The sequence below is a fragment of the Corvus moneduloides genome, chromosome Z, assembly GCF_009650955.1.
Source record: "Corvus moneduloides isolate bCorMon1 chromosome Z, bCorMon1.pri, whole genome shotgun sequence".
Taxonomy (NCBI): domain Eukaryota; kingdom Metazoa; phylum Chordata; class Aves; order Passeriformes; family Corvidae; genus Corvus; species Corvus moneduloides.
The window spans coordinates 12,536,871-12,555,298 of NC_045511.1; the positions used below are offsets into that span (position 1 = coordinate 12,536,871).

General features: G+C 37.1%; 1 protein-coding gene across 3 annotated transcripts in view; it reads right to left on the minus strand.

Moving 5' to 3' along the window:
• WDR70 (WD repeat domain 70) overlaps positions 1-18,428 on the minus strand; it is a 135,559-nt gene that overhangs the window by 55,540 nt on the left and 61,591 nt on the right. For all 3 annotated transcript variants that reach the window (XM_032097526.1, XM_032097527.1, XM_032097528.1), the window contains one exon: positions 2,490-2,664. In XM_032097526.1, the coding sequence (XP_031953417.1) occupies positions 2,490-2,664 (175 nt within the window). The remainder of the gene's footprint in view (positions 1-2,489; positions 2,665-18,428) is intronic.

The following is an 18,428-nucleotide window of genomic DNA, read 5'->3' on the forward strand; positions in this document are numbered from 1 at the left end:
CAGCATAAATAATGATGCCAGAATCATTCCAGACTGATCAAGTGTAAGAAAATATGGCAATTATTTTCTGCTTTCAAACACTAGTGACTTTTGTTACTGACTAAATAGAGCCTTGTCAAGAAAAATGCAAATGCTGTCTCAATTTTGACTTGAAAGCTAGTTGTACTGTAGCACAGCAAAATCTGTACACATACAGCTCTACACTTGTTTTAACAGAACCAACTGGTATTTGCTGGATGGGAATTAACAGCTTTCTGTTCAAAAATCACAAGTTAATATTTCTACTATATATTTCTCCAAGAAGCTTAACCCTCACACCTCTATCCTCCACAGCTTTACCCATTTTCCTACGTCACACACAACTTGTACCCCTAGAGCTGCACCAATTTGTAGTAGCTTATCATTTTCTTCTTCATCTTGCAAGCATCTCTGTATCCTGTCAGGCCAGTAAGGGCTTTCATCATTCCACTGCAGGAGCCAGTCTCATCCTCTTCTTTTAAACTATTATGTTGAACACATGTTCCATTTGAAAAATTTTTTCTTCTCCCTTCCCCACCCCCAAATACAAGATGAAGGCTTTGTCTAACTGTTTAATCAAAATGCCTTTTGAAACACTTGATTTTAACTATACACAGGGATCTCCAGAGGACACCAGCAGTTTTAGGTAAGAATACCACTAAAAATCCAATTTACCTGCTCCTTTACCTAAAAACTTTGCACACTTCTTAATGAAACCAACAAAGGCAAAGACAAAAATTCTATAGACATTAAAAATACAAACCCAAGAACACCACCAACTTAATTTCCACTAGAAAATCACTTTAATCTTGCCTTGTTATGCAGGGGTCACCCATTGGAAATTGCACAAGATGCACAGGATATATCTTTAAATTACTCATCATCACCTTAAACTGCACTCAATCAGCATTGCAATATGTCATCTTGCAGACACAGAAAAGTTCAAAAGGAAAAGCACATGAAAAAGCAGACTACCAAGAGCACTATTGTTAAAACTACACCAGAAAGCTTAATATTTCAATACTGTATATGTTAAAATAAACAACATACACAGGTGATGAAAGCCAGTCTCTGAAAAATTTATTATTCTGTTAGAAGAAGTTTACACTTAGGATGAATTCTCAAGCTTCATGCCATTAGGAAGTTTTACTGGGTTTATAGTGGAAATAAAAACAGAAATAAAAATAGATGACAATCCCAAAATACAGGCTGTACTTTGAGTATGATGCACAGGCTTTCTTTTCCTTTTAAATCTATATATTTCCTCCTGCCTCCAGCAATCAAACATTTTAAATCTTTATAAAAAGCTCCCTAGATTGTCTGTTTTCCTTTTTAAAATCAAATATTTTGAAATATGAAGTTGAACAGACTCATGTAACCTGTACTAGTTCAGTTTTACTTCCACACAGCCATCCTACTGGAATTGTACAGCTTTCAGAGATTTATGACATCAGTTTCATGATCCTGCTCTTCTTCCCTCATTTCCTCTGTATTCTCACTTTGGCTTTAAAAAAAATTGACCCTATTTCCATATTCTCCTCCAATGCATGCCATTGGTACTTATCCCACTGAAGTGAAAGGGACTTCCACTTCTTTGCATAAGATGGGCATAAAGAGAGGATATGGATGATTTACTAGAATGATTATTTTTTAAAGCAGTAAAGCTTAGCCTGGTGAATTTGCACTTGACATTGCAAAATTAAACTCTTGGAACTGGACTGTTTGTAAGCTGTACTACACAAAGCATCAGTGAGCACTGAATGCTCTAAGCTTCAAACTATATAGTAGCAAGAATTGTACTTGTCAGTTCAAGTCATAACACACTGGAAATTGATTGCTTGGTTCAATATGAACAGAAGTATTTCCTAATTTTCAAAAATTTGAAATAGTTTCCATTCTGATTCTTGCATATTCACAATGCATTTACATAAATAGTACAAATTTGCCTCAGTGTTAATTATTACACATTAGACAATATGACAACATTTGCCATTTCATGAGCAGCATTGGCCTTACCATTACCCACTTAGAAGCTATTCTTCTCTAGCTATTGTATGGATTAATGACCGATTTCAGTATCAAGTTTTAAGAGTTACTCCTTAATATATACAATATCTCAAATAAATTATGTAACAACCAACAAGAATTACAGCTTTCTCACAAACATTGCATCTTAAATGAGTAATAATCTAGATACAGATCTGTGGTAATTTCTTTTTTTTTTTTTAAGCTGACTGCAAAGAGTTTTCCCAGCATTTTGAACTTAGTGGCAGCACACTGAATGATTAGTTATGGAAAGGCAGAAGAAATATTAAGTTATACCTATGAGTTACGTGGTTTTCTGGATGGGGAGGGGAGGGGAGGGAAGGGAATGGGAGGGAGTAATAAAAGTACCAAAACTGATTTTATCTGCTTCAACATTCACACTCGAAATATTAGAAGTACATATTGTTATCAAATACTGGACTTACACTCATATTCCTATCCCAGATCTGGATAGAACCATCTTGACAGCCAGCTGCAATAAGTTTCCCATCTCTGCTGTATGTGCAAGTTGTAGGAATCACCCGTTTACCTTGAACTGATCGTGGCTTAAATACACTTTTGTGCTTTTTTTCATTGTTAACATCCCAAGTCCTCACAGTTCTGAAAAAAAAGTTTATATAAACAGCTGTTTAAGATAACATTAATACATATAAAATAATTCTTCTTGTGGTAAAACCAAACCCCTTTTCCAGCACAGATGGCATACAATACTGTTCAAATTCAGTTGTAATGGTTTAAGATATGAGAACAACTTTCCAAGTAAGAAACATCATGTACACTAAAATGCATCTCAAGTCTAAAAAAAAAATTAAAACAAACAAACAAAACCCAAACCAAACCAGTTTTTCCCAAACCTCTCATGTAAATACATAAATTACTTAGAATTGGAAAGGTAACGAAAGATTATTACACAGGTACCATATAATCTCCACTGCCACTGGAAATCAAGAAGATGAAAGTATTCAGTCCTCTACAAAGAATGAATACTTCAGAAAACAGGCATGAATGCTTATGCAAACTCGTAACTTAAACAGATTTCTTAATGATTCTGACATAATTACACCTGAATATTCTGCTTTTAACTGGCTGGTTATTCTTCAGACTTTATTTTTAAAAGACATTTTAAACATTAATTGTAATATTATTGTAGTTCTCTTCCACTAATCCTGAAGGTCTTAGAGTTCTACTATAAAAATGTTCTTCAAATACTTTAGAAAGACTCATTTATGTAATATTGTTTTCTTCAAGTTGAGTTTTTCCCACATTATTAGCAAAAACAAATACATCCTTTCTTCTTTTAATGGAAAAAAGGAGTATCTGCCTGGATCTTCAGTGTTCCTTAGATACGGAAAAACATCCAAATGAGAGAGAACTAAAACACTAGATACAGGTGGACCCTTTAAACTGTCTTAGATACAAATGTTTTCTGTCCATTTAATATGTTGAGGTCTTTCCAGATAAAAATTCAAAACTCTTCTGGCATCTAATGCAGAGAAGAGTTTCAGAATTTGGCAAAGGAAGGAAGATCATTTATTTAGAAAGAAAAAATCTCAAGGTTCTCAAGACAACCCCATTTGTTTAGACTATACAAACATTGCCTATGATCCAACAGCACATAATTCACTGGTGTCTAGAAAAGCAAATACAGCTTTAACAGAGGCTGCCATTTCTCCAGAATGAGACAAGATGCCATGGCATAACATTAGGAACTTCCATCAGAGCTACAAGACCACACAGGCCAAAGAACTGACATAAAAATAATTCTAGAATAAAATAGACTAGAAAATTAGCCGGAATTACCTGAAGAGAGGTTACATTTAATTGCACATTTAATGACAGTAATGAGAAATCAGTAACTGTAAGTTAGAATGAATAAATAGAATTAATCTCCAGTTGTCCATAATAAAGTCAAGGTTAGTTTCATTTTTAAAAGTCTTCAAGTCTCCTATGTGTAAGGCACCACTTCATGGCTCTATGTGGAGCTCTAGCATAAGACATTCAAGCATTCTGATGACTGTTTGGGTTTGAGGTTTTGGTGGGTTTGTTGTTTGGTGGTTTTAATTATTATTTTTATTTTAAATGAAGCACTATATTACAATGATAATTAGGTTGATTAGAGGATCTTCAGAAATTGCTTTCATCCTCAACCGTCATATGATTCCGAGACTCCCTTTTTCGCCTCCTTGTGTTGTCAATAATCATCTCAGTCTATTGCCTTTCATTCATACTTTCTCCCACCATGATACTTGCTCAAAACTTGTATCTTTTGCCATTTCCCTTCCCTCATAATACTCAATCCCTCCAAAATCTCATTTGAATATCCTGTACCTTCAGCTTCTCTTCTTCCTTCAGTGATGACCATCTCCTACTGAAAAGCTCTGTCCTCTCTTACAGTCCAAGTTCCAAAGGACTGCCTTGGCACACCCCTTCTCAGGTGGTGCATCTGGTAACACAGTTATGTGCAGGGAACTTCGGAGCCTGCCTTCCCCTTTCACTCCAGATGTCTCACAAGCATCTCAGATGTAATTCCAGAAACAACCTCTTGAGAATCCTTTACCATCCTAATTCTTTATTTCTGCTGGCATGGAATGACTTTTTAAAAGTCTTCAGTTTCCTCTTTTTAGGGCTCAATGTCCTGTCAAAACCTCAAAAACTGGCTATACTAAGAGCATGTTCAAACCTTTTTATCATTTACCTATCTACTGTAAAGGAAGAACAAGCACTTTGTAGCGGGTTGAGTTCGAAACTGGGCAGAAACACCAATTAAATGTAGTGGTTTTGATTCAAAATATCCATTATTTACTTATTTTTCTTCTGTGAGATAAGAATTAGGAGAAAAGCAAAGCAGGCACAAACCTTAAACAGTTGCAGTACAATGAAAGAGCTTTATTACTAACAGAATTAAAAGTAAAGAGAAAACAACGAAACAAAATTAAAGTAAATTCCCCTTTCCCCCCCCCCCCCCCTTTCAGCACTTCTCTCCTTTTATCCAGCTCACACAAGGGATAACAGAACATGGGATGTTAGTCAGTGTTGCAGTTCTTGAAAAGTCTTTCTCTTATGCTTAAGGAAGAAAAGGTTTTCCTTCAGTTGCACGTGGTTCCCAAACTGCCACCAACAGCACACCCGCCCGGAAACAAACAGTCTGCTGTGTGTAGAACATCTCTCTCATGAAGAATTTCACAGTTCTTTCATACTACAAAACATGGGCCATCACATGGGGTTATTCATCTTTTTAAGGATAAGTTATTTTGGCCTGCACACAGAGGCTTTTCTTCGCCACAAGTCTCTAACAGCCTCTCACTACTTCTATATAGCCTGGCATAGGCATTCTTCACAATCTTCACAGGCACACGAGGATACTCCATCCCCCCATGTTCTTTCATTGGATTAAAGAGACAAACAGTTTGTGGTATTACGGTTTCTTACCACGGCATGCAAGAAGGTTTCTTTTAAGCTGCGCGCCAGAATTGCGGCACCGCCCTCTTCTCTCCCGTCGCCATTTCCAGCTCCGTCCCACGTGACTCACTTCTCTTTCTCTCTGACTCTGAAACCGCCATGTTGAAGGGTGTTCTTGTTCGGGCTTGACGGTGGGGAAAGCCTCGCTCCCTCTGTGCTGCTGGCTGCACGGTGTCCTCTTCAGTTCAGCACGAAGTGTGCTGGCTGCAGACAGGAGGCTCTGCCGGCTCCCGCTGGCTCCGCCGGCTCCGCATGGAGAGGAGAGGGACCCGCCTGTCCCCAGAAGCCGCGCTGGATGGGTTTAGCTGTGGCAGTCCATGGCTGGTTTGAGCTGCCTGCGGCTCTGGGACAGTCCCCCCCAGCGACCCAGGGTCCGTGCCGCAGTGATGGGAAAGGGGGAAAGGGGCAGTGGCCCCGGCCCGGCCCAGCGGGGCCGGGAGGCTCGGAGCCCCCCCACCTTCCAGCAGGCGAGCTCCGACCAAAAGGGGAAGTCCCGCCTTTCTGTGCGGTTTAAATATGTAAATTGTGAGAAGCGTAATTGGTCTTAAAGACTGTCCATCAACTCAGGGTCAACCCAACACACACTTGTATACTTTTATTCCTTATAACACACATTAAAAGTAGTATGAGCCCTAAATCAGCTGTAATATCAGCAGGTCAGCTGAAAAATCAAAGTTCTCTGAACTGCTGCTTCCGCTGCAGACAGTTGGCCATATTCCCACACATATGAGTTACATGCCCTGTCAAAAATGCCCACATAGCCTACAGTATATATTTAACATTCCCTCAGTGTTTTCTTAATGTCCCCACACTGAGCATGTGTTTGCTGTTGCCTTGCTGCTACTACATCTAATGAAAAAAAAAACTTCTACTAAAGTAAATACTTTGTATGAAATCTATGTATTAGCTACAAATTTGTCAATCATTCCCAGAGACCCCTTAACTCTTGAGCTAAGACTGAGCTCTTTAATGTCTTCTTTCACATAAGATCTTATAAGTATTTTTTCCTTTATGGAAATATTTCCTATTCTTATTTTAAAATGGACATCATATTGCAAACACATACCATGTGCAAAATTTCAGCTTAGCATGGTTCCTGACTGAATCACCACAAACTAAAACATTAGGAGTCATTTGTAAACGATGTATGTTTTACATTTTCCTTCAGAGCAGTGATAGACTAGAAGCAGGGATCACTGAAGGACCTCGGGGAGATACCTTCACTGGAATGAGACGAGGTTTAGGCTGGACATTCGGGAGAACTTCTTCACAGGAAGAGTGATTAGACACTGAAATGGGCTGCCCAGGGAGGTGGTGGAGTCACCGTCCCTGGAGGTGTTTAATGAGACTTGACACAGCACTGAGTGCCATGGTCTGGTTGACCATGGCGGTGTTGGGTCAGAGGCTGGAATCAATCCCAGCGGCCTTTTCCAACCTAATTGATTCTGTGGCTGGACATGCCCCAGCCATGGCACTCACAGCCCAGAGAGCCAAACGTGTCCTGGGCTGCATCCAGAGCCCCGTGGGCAGCAGGGGAGGGAGGGGATTCTGCCCCTCTGCTCTGCCCTGGTGAGACCCACCTGGAGCACTGCATCCAGCTCTGGGGTCCCAGCACAGGAAGGACAGGGACCTGCTGGAGCCAGTCCAGAGGAGACATTTAAGCTGATCAGAAGGCTGCAGCACATCCCTATGAGGGAGGACAGGCTGAGAGAGTTGGGTTTGCTCAGACAGGAAAAGAGGAAGCTCTGGGGAGAACAAAAGTAACTTCAAGTACTAAAAAGGGGCTTGTAAAAAAAGATGGAAAGTGATTTTTATACGAGACGACAGTGATAGGAAAAGGGGGAACAGTTTTAACTAAAGGAGGAGAGATTTAGGATCAATATTAAAATAAATCCTTTACTGTGATGATGTGAGGCTCTGGTACAGGTTGCTCAGAGAAGTTGTGGCTGTCACCTCCCTGGAAATGTTCAAGATCTGGTTGGATAAGGATCTGAGCAACCTGGTCTAGTGGGTGGCATCTCTGACCTTGGTGGGAGGAGGCACGAGATTGGAATTAGGTGACCGCTGAAGTCTCTTCCAACCCCAAAGGTTCTGTGATGCTGTAACTAATATTTAAGTCCTCCCATTCTAGCCAGAAAGAAAGGAGATAAAAAAAAAAAAAAAAGAAGCATAGAAACCCAAATAATTTACCTTCAGGTAATATTGTCTTTAAATTGGCAATATAGCAAAAATACTCTAAGAGTGCTTCCATATATTCTCTCCACTTTTGCTACTGACCCTCAATCAGCATACCATAAAACAGTCAACTCAGGGAACATTATGTAATTATCACTCCGGGGTTTTTTTTCTGGAATATTTTTTACCATCTAATGATTTCCTGTTCCTCAGACATAATGAAAAAATAAATGCGATTGCATTACGGAAGTTGTATTTTCACTTCCTAAGTTCTCTGAGTTCAGTCCGCTGTTTGTGTTGAAATGAGTAAAAAAATTTATCCCTGCATCCATCAGATAATTTCCAGGACATTCATTTTGTTCAAAAAAACTCTCTTACTAAGAGCATATCCTCCAACTTTAAAAAGTGGGAGATGAAACAATAACACTGTTTTATGCTCCATGTTGCACCATTTAGTAGGAGTATAATAGTAATATTTATCTGTTGATAGGCAGACTAAGGTATTTTTGAACTCCAGTAAAAACAAAAGAAAAATGTTTCCTGAATGGGTCTTTTTTTCCACCTGAAAACAAATTATGTTATATGAAAGTTTGTTCTGTAGTAAAAAGTATATGTAGGGATTTTTTTTAAACTATATCTCTAACATACACTGTTGTTTGTTCATTACAACAAGTTTTAATACATTGAATGATATGCACAGTCACATCAACATTTTTGATTTCTCTTTCATAAACTCTTTTTCAATTAAAATATCCATGAAAAAGGCTTCACATACACGTTTAAATTTAACTTTTTAAATTATGGATTCCACATCTGCAAAACAGATTTTGCAAAACTGATTTTGTAAAGTTCTTATATTTGCCAAGAGCAATTCAAAGCAACTTAGAAAAGGAGGAGAATGTTCTTTTGGAAAGGTAATGTGGATATTTTCGTGACCACTGAGAAGTTAAGTGACATATAATAAACAACTAATTTAATTACTGGGGTTCAAGGGGAGGTTTTGGCAGGTTTTTTCCCCAAAAATGTTTTTTTCTCTTGTCCTTATGATGTTATTACTAATTTAAAATTTCTAATAAAATTAATTATTGGCAAAATGCTGCTGCATTACACAAACTATTATTATCATTATGTAGCTGCATTTCCCAGACTGCAAGGACAGAAAATTTCTCTGTCATGAGTCAGCTAGACACTGCCCTAATACAATCTGTTGAAATTCAAGAAGTGAACCAATTCAAACTTCAAAAGCCTGACCTGCCAAATTCCACTAAGCTTTTTTGTCTGTCCCACCACCTCTGTTTCTACTGGACTAGTAAACTCTATTGCACAATGCTGAATGTTATTGGCATTTAATATGTTAAGTCTACTTAGAATAATTAAGGCTACTCTTTATCAATTGAAATACAAAAGAAGCAAAGAGTACATTATTGTTAAAAGTACAGATCAGGCTTAATGCTGAATCTAGTAATCACATTATAGTGCTCACCTTTGCAATGTATTATAGTGCCTTCCTGTGTAATACAAGGTTGCAAAGCTGTAACATACTTCAAAATCATCACGCAAATGTGGAAATGGAATTGATCATCCCAGTACAAGACACCAAGACATCAGCGATAGAAGACACTTTTTCGAAGTGTTAGATTAAGACTCTTTATAAACAAAAAAGCAACTAATCTTACAGTAAGGGTTTTTTTAAATCTCTTTTATCACATAAAACAACCATATATACATGGGAATGAAATTAAGGTACTTATTAATACGACGAAAAATTGCCTAAAGCAGAATATGTAAAGAGATTAGTTAAGAAATAGCTGCAAAGTTCTGTTAAGATGCACTTCATGCATATGGTGCAGCATTATGTCAGCAAGAAAACTTTCATTATTATGTTCTTTTTGCCCCCTTTCAGCAGAAGTAAGTTACTTCCTTTCGTTGAGCACACAGGACCCAATGAAGGTTGAGTCACCTGCCAGACAATGAAAAAAAATTGTACACAAAAACAGATGGAGAAATCCAGAGAAACTTTCCATACTTGCTTGGCAGAAAAACTTCTAAATAAGCTACCTACTTCCAGCATTTGAACAGAATTAAAACAATTTGAACTAGAATACAAGAAAAGTCACATCTAACATATGTAAAATCGTAACTACAGAAGGAACTGCCAAAAATATGGACAGAACTTAGGAATTTATAACAATTCTACTTTTCTGTTACTTAAATAAACCCTAGATGTAAAAAACAAAGAGAAACATTTAATAGAGTAAAAAAAAAAAGGTATGTGGTATACAGCAAATGAGCTAAGCAACTATGAAACCGTATCTTTCCATATTTTCAAATTAAACTGGTAGCCTTTTTTTGACAGGAGAAATTACCATCATTTGTATGTACAAAATACAAAAGTATGAAGTACATAATTTGTATGCAAAAGTGCAGCTGAATCTTAATTACTGGGGGGGAGCAGATTAAAACCTAATAACAATGAATGGGAACTGCTCCCATTCTCCAGCGTGAATGAACTAAAAAGCAACCAACTCAAAATTAAAGTGACACATAAGCATTTGAGAGAGCATGGAGAGTAGGTGTTCTGAATTACTAAGCAAAAATCCTGCTGCTGGCCAATATATGCAACGTTTGAGGAAAACTAACTTAGAAAAGAAGACAGAGAAGAACTGGAAGAATATCGGTTTGGCTAAGAAACCAGAACTAATGCAGGTAAAGGAGAAGAACAGAGACAGAAAGAGACAGATTGAGTAAGATAAAAGCAAGGAACAGAATGTAAGTTATCACGTCATGCCAGATTTGGCACGACTGCCCTCAAGTCAGCTGTGCAGCATGTTCATGGGAGGAAAACAGCAGCAGCAAATCCTAATGAGTTACGACATACAATCACCTCTGACTGAGGAGCTGGCCAAAAGATGCATTCAGACACAAAGGGTTACCCACCAATACATCTGTATGACCCTTCAGAGATTTTACTCTAAAGACACAGTAGAACACCTATCAACAGAACCTTTTACTTACGGCATAAAGAGTCTGTTTTTAATGAAATCAAAGCTCACAAGCTTTCTGGACTGAGTAATTTTTGCTTTTTCCCAGATTAAATCACTGGGTCAGGCTAGCAATACAAAAAGGCACTCTTCAAGAAGGTAAGAAACTTAAGAGCAGGAACAAATTTCCTAGAAACAAGCAAGCAAATAACATAAGTCTTATACATTTTTTAATCATCAGATCCTGTACATAAAATATTTGCATATGTATTGCATATCTATTTCAGCTGTTCCCTTCTATATAGCTCTCCAAAGTGATAGAAAATACATCCTTTGGAATTTTGTACAGATTTTTTTTTTTAAGTACTTCTTTCAAAACCTGAAGATTCCCCCAAAGTATCTACAGATCAGTTCATCAAAATGACCAACTCCAAAATTCAGTCATCCTCAAGGGTTATAGCAGACATATTTTGCATATCATATTGGCAGAGAAGGAATGACAAAACACTACATAGTAAAAATCAAATTCTACGTTTTAAATGTTTACATTTCTCAATTATCAACAACAGCTGTTAAGTCAAAGCCCAAAAAAGAGCACAAGCACACAAACTGAAATATTTCAGAATGGGTCATAAAAGAAATTCCAATATTCTGCTCTATACTGTCTTCCCAACTTCACTGTGAATTTTCCACTGAATTCCCACTGAATTCACAAAGCAAAATTCAGAAAAATACTTTGCTGCACCCAGTCTTCAAAGATTCTGAATGCTTTAATTCAAAACAGTAAGTTTCATCTGGGACCTAAAAGTTTCACAAGACTTTTATTTTTTTCTTTCTAAAAACTCTAAGATAACAACTTGCTCTGAATGTAATTGCTACCTTGGAAGACAATATAATGTATTAATATACAAAACATATGCAGAAAGGTCAAGATCAAAAGAAAAGTAAATGACAGAAATTTTTCAATAAAAAAACCAAAAGAACAACAATACTACATGTCTATTCCATTAACAGGTTACTAGTAAGTTCCAATGCAGTTACTAATGCTCAGCAGAATTTTCCTCATATCAAAACAAATACTCTGAACACAAATAAAAAGTTTTGTGGGAGAAACTTTACAACCTCAGAATATAAAAAGAGCTATTATGGGAAAAAACACACAAGTAGAAAAAAAGGCTGAGAAGGAATACAGAAGTGAAAAGTAGACCAATTGTGTAAACCTAAAAAAAATAACTAAGGTAACCAGTGGACAGAAAGCAGCAGTTGAGGACACACAGGCATGCAATACCAGTAAGAATCCTCACTTCTAAGGAAGGAGGATTAACATTCAACATACATGATACATTCAGTACTGCTTAGATTACAGAAAAATAGAAGAAATCTAAAAACATTGATTACATTTTGAAGACAGGGTAATTGTTGGGGGATGAGGTGGGAGTGGGACAAACATCCCCCCTCTGTCTCACCAAATCAATCCAACAGCTTCAAGAACCAATATACAAGAATAAAATACATAAAAGGGAATTTATGTTATTGAGAGGACATATTACTGAGAAGGAGACTGCACTTAAATACATTCAAATTCTGTAGAAGACAAATTGGAGTTAAATCACTGAGGCATTAAAAAACAAACAATGAAAACCCCAAAAAGACCACCAAACAAAAAAACCCACACAATGTAAAAACCAACACACAAACATGCTCCAGAGGACTGTTTAAATTCCCAAAAGAGTGATACAGAAAAAGGTCTCTTCAGCCTAAGAAAATGGTCTCCAAATTAAAGGCATATATGGTACTGAAAACAAATGCTGCAGGGCTGATAGATTAATAAAAAATAATTCACTTAGGTGTTCAAGTCTATGTTGTTGTGATGGGTTCTTCCTTGAATAATTTTTTCTCAAGTCTAACCCATGAATTCAGTCTGTTTGCCTCCCTTCCAAAGGCCAATGTACAGGCAAAAGCTGAACACGTCATCGTGCCTGACTTCCTATAAGCCTTTCTTCCTTAGTATTTCCTTAAATATTAAACTGTTTTCCTTTTATATTTCCCTGAACCACTGACTATATTTGATTGCATTAGTGATAAATATTTGGGCAGCTAAACTGCACCAAGAAAAAAAAGTCTTGCTGGTTTTGAATTACTTTCTCGCTGGGACTGACAGCTAATTTGCTTTGTTTCTTGTTGATGATGTCGTCACACTAAATTCTGACTGAAGAAGAAGGTTGTTTATCTTTACATCAACCATTAAGACAGCAATCATGTATGTCTGCACCAAAGTGTATGATATTTTCAGTTCAAATCAGCAAGGTACCTAAAAGCAAGTCTTCAGAAGACTGTGCACAGAGTAGGTTAGAGAACTATCCCCTTAAGATATTTTCTTCAAATGAGTAACAGATCTGGTGATTTTAATGAAGTATATTGAGCACTGTAGGGAGTCAATATGCTTTTGAATTAATAATAATTCAAAGTCTATGTTAATGCTGTGCTATTTAAAAAACCTGAGCACCGGTATTTTCCTGAGACTGTGTAGCACTTTACACACAAGAAGTCCTTCATTTGATATTCCAGCAACATCTAACTTCAATATTATTATTTCTATACAGAACATTAGATAAATCACAGGTATTATGTGATTCTGTTCTGAAAGTTGTGACAGTAAAAGTAGATACAATTTTGTGTCATTTTCCAAATGGGGCAAGCAGGCAATGAACTGAGATCTCATCTCCCACTTAGAAAAGATAAAGTGGGATGTAATCAATCTCCCTAGGGGGTATATCTGATTAAGATCAAAGGGGAAGACTTCTGGCAAAGAACATCTTAACAGTTCAAGTTACTGTCACCTGCAAGAATTGAAATTACTCAAGAGCAGTCTTGCATGATACTGCAACAGGAGGGGGGTTAATCACTAGGAAAACAGGATGCTTTCTAAAGACCTGATTAGTCATGGCTATAAAATAGCTTAGGCTCACTTGGTTCTCAAGTTTTTTTCACCCAATTAAATAACCTAATTTGGAACTAACACTCAGCTGAACTCTTCATTACACCATTGAAAAATCAACTGAAATTAAAACAGTCAAGCAAACAAAATCTCTCTGAAGCAACACCTCAGCTGACCCTACATGCATGACAATTAGTTTTAACTGGTTTTGCTGTCATCTTAGATCTCACTCACTTTTCTGCAGGTCCATTAGCAATGAGCTCCAATCTAATGAAGGTAAGTACCTGAAGGGAGCAAACTGTAAGTCTTAACTGTATTTTGATTTCTGAAGTTACAGAATCTGTTCTAAAAACGCAGTTTGACTCAGCTGCATAGATTAACTATGCACTTAGGGCTACAGAAAATTCTAAAAGTGAGTTTTACTTTGTATTCATGTATGGAGTACCAATCTTCATACATCGTAATGTAATCACATAAAAACTTATCACCTACTTATAAAGACCAAGACAAACTGCTCACATAAGGTAAATGCAAATTTAGGTACTTATATTTTCTGAAATATCCATCAAAGTCTAAGACACTTCTCTCATCCTCACAGGAATTCAGAAAGGAAAACAGCATCTCTTCAAGAAAAGAAATTACTGTTCTTAGCCTCAGAACTCTAGAGAGTCATGATACAGTCCCACATCTGGATAATCACAGAGAATATCCTTTTTTCATATACTCATCATCATGGTCTGCTCATATCATAATACTGCCACTACTGAAGAAGCCCCTGTATTCTTTTCTTACTTCTGTGTAAAGATAAAAGTCTAAAGCAATAGATTAGTAGACAAAATAGTATTAAATTTTATGATTCTTGTGGATAAACACTAAGGGACTTACGCTCCCTTATTAATTATATTCTCCACATGGGGGAAAATGGTGGGAATTTTGCTGACTTTAAAATGCGTAGATTTAAAAATACTAAAGGCAGGACATAAACAACTAATTGCCTTTTAACAAAAAAAACCCACCAGCTAAGTGACTTGTTTCATAGCTTAATTTGCTAAAATAATCAAATAATCAATAATAAAATAAAATATCAAGTAACTCTAGAGTTTGAACACGCTACTTGTAGTGCTCTAGTCTTCTGTTTACTTGAAGCCCTGAAATTTCTGACTGTTCAGAAATTCACCTTTTATTTCACAGCACAACCTGCTGCTACCTGAGCAACCTGATCTGAGTTGGCTTTGCACTAAGTAGGGAATCGGAACAGATGACCTCCCTATGTCGCCTTCAACCTAAATTATTCTGTGACTCCAGACAACTCAAAAGGGTATTCTACCATGCATTTAGAGCATATGAATATTCCTGGCAGAAACCCACACTTCTTATATCTAAAATTCTATGAACCAAGAAAAATCTGCTCAAAAACTAGTAAGAACAGAACTAAGTCCAAAATCACAACAAAGACATACAAATGCCACCAACACATCCAACTTTAAGAGCTACTGGGAGACAGATACTGGGAAAACTCCAGAAGCTCCAGCTCCAACTTATCTCCATTGTCCCAAATGCTGTAAAGACATGTCTTATGTCACCACTTCCTACTGAATGAATGAGCAGTTTAAAGTACCCACTGACATACCACAGCAATCAAATTTTAACTTGTAACCGAAAGAATTCCTACACAGCTCAATCAAGTAGCAGGAGAATTCTCAAATTTTTTTGTTTTTCCCAAGCCAGAATTCATGGACGCTTCCTCAATAATTCGGCTATTCTTAAGTGAGTACCAATGCCCAGCTCCACCTTTTCTTTTTACCTGGGGCATCAGCAAAATTCTTAATTCTTATTTTCTCAGAATCACAGACCAGAATCACAGAGTATCTCGGGTTGGAAGGGACCCACCAGGATCATTGCTCCTTGCAGATCTATATAAAACTAAACCACCTGATTAAGAGCCTCATTCAGATGCTTCCTGGACACTGCCAGGCTTGATGCTGGGACCACCTCCCTGGCAAATCTCTTCCAGGGACCAACTACCTTCTCAGTGAAGAACCTTTTCCTAATGTCCAGGCTGAACTGCCACTGATGATGCTTCATTCAATTTCCTCAAGTCCTGCCACTGGTGACCAGAGAGACAAGATCAGCTCCTCCCCTCTGCTGCCCCCCAAGAGGAAGGTGAACACTCCGCTTCCCCAGGCTGAACAAGCTCAGCAATTTCAGCAGCTCCTCTTAAGTCTTGCCCTCAAGACCTTTCTCCATTTTGGCCCCACTTCTCCTAATACACTCTTAACAATTCAATGCCATGTCCTTATCCTGTGGCACCCAAAACTGTCTCCAAGACTCAAGGCAAGACCCCACCAGTGTAGAGCAGTAATTTAGCATACTTTGGTCCCATATTTTCTCTACATTGTAGGAAGTTTCCCTTTTGATTTAAATTTTTAAATCTTAAGATGATTTACCTGAAGGTGTGTGTATCCTTTAAAAATGAAGTTATGCAGTAAAAATGTCAGTTGAAAAAGCCCTCAAATGTAAGCTCTTACCATTGACTGCATATCTTATTGTAGCAGCTAACATTTCAATAAAGAAAAACTTCAGAAAAAATATTAATGTAAACGCACATAGTTTATAAAGACAAAAATAGCTTTACTAACCCTTTTGTAAACATACAGCTTTCAGCAAGGGCCAGTACAGTCATTATTCAAACTCTTCTTAACCAGGCCTGCTCATTTGCTGTACTCTCTTAATCAGCTCTGTACTGCGTATGTACCTAAAAATAGATAAGCTAGTCTAGGAGAAGCCATCCTCATGGATCTGTAATGGACTTCACACCTTTACGCGTCAAGACAAAAAGCAAACTACTCTGCCAGTGCAGTGCAAATTACTACACACATGTGAGATAACCACACTTTTTGATGAATGCAGTCTTGTATTACAAACGAGTTTCCAGAGACAATTTTTCCAAATACTTAAAATTATGACTTATCAGAAGATTTTAACAAGAGTGACAGAACTTTAACCCTACAAAACCAGAATGATCCCTCTTGCTGCAAAATACCATGGTTCTGCACCAAAGGATGAGAATTCTACTGTTCCAGAGACAGGAGAAAGAAAAAACTCATCAGAACTTAACATAACTGATATACATAATTCCTAAGCCTCACTGTTGCAAAGAACTGAATTGCTATGGCTGACATAAAAAATAAAACATCAGCATTGTGAGGATAAATAAAGTGGATATAAAAATCTCCGTAAGTAATTTGATCTTCATAAATGCCAATTCTGCTTTATTTTTACCTCATGCAACTCTTGAGAACAAGTTTTTAGATAATCTGCGTGGCATTTCAATACAAGTATTTAAACATTATATAAACATTATATAAAATGCTGGTTAAACCAGGTTTGCGTGGAAGCAAAAAATACTATATTTACATAGGCAAACACTGAGATGAAGACTTAAAACCTCTAACTGACAGAATACTTAAAAATCACTTTAATAAAATCACTTTATTTTGGGACCAGGTACCAGACTATTAGTTCCTTACTCTTGGCGTTCACCTGTGTGCATGCACACAAACATCAGGCTTCCCTGAAGCCATAACATTTTGTTACTTCATGCACCTCTAACTTTCCCCTGGTCTGAATTTTATGAATGTTGCACTCGTCACATACATTTGATATTTAGTTCTAAGTAGTATTATCTGCAACAGTCTGAAAGTGCCTTATTTAAGTTAATTTCCAATTCACAAATAGTCGATTACAAGAAATAAAGCTCGTTAGGCTCATATACCTTAAAGTCTTATACCTGAAAGTCTTTACGGAACTAAAAGTACATGGAGTACGTTTAAGTTATATTCCATATAACGATATACATTTCCCAAAAAAGTGGGTGAATCTTCCACATCTCTAACGCTTTTGGAAACTTTGCAGTATTTGCTACTTTTCCAACACCTTACACTCTTGAAACTGGTAGACTTCACGAATACTTCAGCTTTCACTTGAAAGTACCATGAACTTGCAATACTAGGCAAGTTCCAGCTAGAGGCTCAGAAACAAGAAAGCAAATAACCAACTTATTAAATATTTTATTTTATTTATTTGTATTTTGAACAAATGGATGTTATCATATATCTACTTGAAGATCTACTTAGGATTGTCTAAGAAGTGACCATCTGTTTGTTTCATTGCTAAATCATTCATCTGAATGTAACCTGATGAAGAGGCTCCTTAAACCAAGCCACTGTCTTTCTAACAAAGCAGATGAGGAATGTTGACAATATTCATTCCATCAATCCTGTCATTATGGTGCTAACCTTCAGAAGAAGGTTAAAAAAAAAAAGGAGCTTGCATGTGGAACAGTTAATTTAAAACTACATTGACTTTTCCCCAAAATATCCAATCTGTGAAACTGAACTGTAATGCTACAGTTTTTCATGTCCAGTGCTCATGCGTTTATTAATGCCATCTAGAGCCTCTAAACATGGGTATTTGGTTCAAACCCAAGCCATTCTAGAGTCACTGTGAGACACGTTACTCAATTGCCAATCTTCATGTAAATAAATGTGAGCTATGTACAATATAAGAGACATCCTTCATTTACTTGAAAAAGTTTTCAGAGCAGACAAGCCATGGCCATGGACTCTGGTCCTCTGAGGTAGTCTCACTGCGTGAAAGAACTGGAAACATATATTCCATTTAAATGGTAATTTTGATTTAGTGGTCCAAGAAGACATCTACATAATGGACTCTTACAAAGGCACAACACTCACTCAGTGTTCTTGAAAGACTAACAAAAAGATTCCAAAGGAAAAGCAGTTCATGCTGCA